At 42.7% G+C, this 2,700-nt stretch overlaps 1 protein-coding gene across 1 annotated transcript; it reads left to right on the top strand.

Annotated features, from left to right (window-relative positions):
* Positions 1–373: 373 nt before the first annotated feature.
* Positions 374–1,306, top strand: iapp (islet amyloid polypeptide; the record flags this gene model as incomplete). Its single annotated transcript, XM_079183613.1, has 3 exons — positions 374–453; positions 890–1,030; positions 1,132–1,306. The coding sequence occupies 3 exons, from the start codon at positions 374–376 to the stop codon at positions 1,304–1,306; spliced, it is 396 nt and encodes a 131-aa protein (XP_079039739.1).
* Positions 1,307–2,700: the final 1,394 nt, after the last annotated feature.

The raw sequence follows: 2,700 nt of genomic DNA, 5'->3' as shown, positions 1-2,700 counted from the left end.
AAATTGTCCAGTTATATTGTTAGTTGCTAGATGCAAACCTATTTACTACACAACAGGAAAAAAGGAATATTCATAACATCAGTGTTGAGCTAGGTGCCGGTGTAATATCGTTACTGAAGCATTGAGCACAGCTTTAAATTGGACTGTATGTGAATTATGGATTGTATAGAATTATAAAAAAAACAATAATTGTCTTGTGTTTGTCTCATAATGGTGACTCTAATTCAGAATTTACATAGAAATGACACCATTTCAAGTATGTTCAATTCTGACCTGATGTGCTGATTATATGCACATTTTGCTTCCCTAGCCCTCCGTCACAATAAATCACACTTTGTTGTCTCTTTGTTGATCCAGGTAATCGCCCTACACTATGTATCACCTAAGGGTGCCTGTGCTTCTCCTCACCCTGCTTGTGTTGCTGCGCTGCGTCACCGCTGCCCCGAGCTACAGGTAAGTGTACACGCTACAAGCAGAGCACTGAGCTCGTTGGTGTGGCTGTGCAACGACTTGTACAAAAAAGAACGCAGGGGTCTAATATTAGGGTCAGAGTTTATACAGTGGCAAGCAATTCAGTTGCGCAGGTCTCACTTTGCTGACACGTGGATCGTATCAGATCGGGGATCAGCAGACAAGCAGCTGAATACCAGGTGCATTGTGCCGACAAGTGGGACTGTAATGTTCTGCGTGAGGAGCAGCAGGGCATTGATAACTCTGGAGGTAGAAGCCAATTGTGCTTTTGTGTGGGGGAAAGTGCTTCGTTGTGCAACTCATGTGGAGCTAAGTGCCCACTTTGTCGTCTTGCTCTCGGGACTAGTGGATGTTTTGAAGAGGCTATAATCAGCTATCAGTGTGAAACGATTTGGACCTTTTTCCATTTCTGACTCAGGTACTTCACTCCCAGCTCATCCAGCGAGCAGGAAAGTGGTCTCCCAGACAGCGACGGCTGGTTAGCTCCCGGGTTCATCTCCAACCCTTTCCTCGGCCTCGTGGGTACACGACCGCAGAGGGGGCTCACAGCGAGTAACAGGTAACGGCATTTACAGAAACCAGCAGCATGTATTAAATCCCCATTACATGAAAAACATTCTCTCTCTGTGCTTCTCTGTACTTTCTCTTACCCCCTCCCAGCCACCACATACAGAAAAGAAAATGCAACACAGCCACCTGTGTCACCCAAAGGCTAGCAGACTTCCTGGTCCGCTCCAGTAACACTATCGGTACCGTCTACGCACCCACCAACGTGGGATCCGACACCTACGGCAAGAGGGACCTACTGCAGCCTCCCATTTTCCTGCCTCTCTAGTGTCGACGGAGGAACGTCCCCAGCGCTCCGATGATGTAACCACACATCTTATGTAACAGTGATTGTGAGAATGACGTGACTAACACGGTGGCATTGATGGCGATGATTACGAACAGAGTTTTCTTGTTTATTTGATAGACTTTATTCAGAAACAGTGCCTTTAATTTAAAACATCAAAGTCAATGTGTGTTCTTTCTTTTCTGACTTTGTGCATGTCGTGGCTTCGTTGACGCTGTTCCACACTGGCGTGATGTGAATATAACAATACATCAAAGTGAATAACAAAACAATAAATAAAAGAAAACAGATGTAAAGCCATATGAAATAAATGTTGATTTTGATAATAAAATTGTGACAATACATATATATATATATATATTTTAATCTGTATGCGTTTTAAGCCATCATTACATATTATGGCTCCTGACTTGCTTCATCGTGTTTCTCTGTAAGTAAGGCCGCAAGACATCCAATAGATCAGATTAGATTAGCTACATTAACAAGATGTTATAGAGCCACGTCCTGGGAGTGGACACAGGTAACCGAGGAGGAATGCCATGCTCCCTATACGTAAATGTAATGCTGACCTATAGACCGTGGCATGTCTGAGTCATTGCCTGGTAACACAGAGGCCTTAGAGAGCGTATACTCCAAATGCCTTTTAGGCTCTAAAAGACACACTGGCATTTGGTTGAATTTACTGAATCCATTTGTTCAGTCTGTTTGTTTTGGTACAAATTCAACCTCTGCTTTTATGCAGTCTAATGTCATCACATAGCACGACATTTTGAAGGAATAGTTCAACATATTTAGAAATGCACTTATTTGCTTCCTTGCCGAGAGTTAGAAGATTTCACTAACATGACGGTACAGTAAATATGCAGTTAGCTCAGCCTGGGATAAGGACTAAATGTAGTGTGGAAGCAGCTATTAAGTCTCGGGTCTGAGCCTAAAAATGGTCCAACAGATGCCATTAAAGCGGCAATTTGTCATTTTTACACTTCAGTTTTTGTAGAGATTAGACAACACTTAGCACACTACTGTAACAAGTGCACCTTACCACGGACAGCACCTTCGCAGATGAAAAATGTACATCCACTAAAAAATGGTTTATTTGAATACTGTATAATAACACTGGTAAACACAGAAGACAACATCATTATTAATTGTCAGATCCCTTTTAAGACTAAACACAAGGTATTTGTCTCTCTACATTGCAGGCTGCCGGCTAAGAAGTCGACTGTGACAGCTATTGAATTCGGCTTTCTGGCCGTCTTAGTATGATTTTTTTCCACCGGCATTTCCACCGTGTGTACCAAGAATGTACTCTAGCAGTTTGTGCAGAACACAGCATTTCAGTTGCAGAGGTACTTTATGAAGGAAGGAGCTCTAGA

This window comes from Pholis gunnellus, assembly GCF_910591455.1.
Source record: "Pholis gunnellus genome assembly, chromosome: 22".
In the NCBI taxonomy this organism is placed as follows: Eukaryota; Metazoa; Chordata; class Actinopteri; order Perciformes; family Pholidae; genus Pholis; species Pholis gunnellus.
The sequence above is the reverse complement of the archived record's forward strand: the minus strand, read 5'-3'. Positions and strand labels throughout refer to the sequence as shown.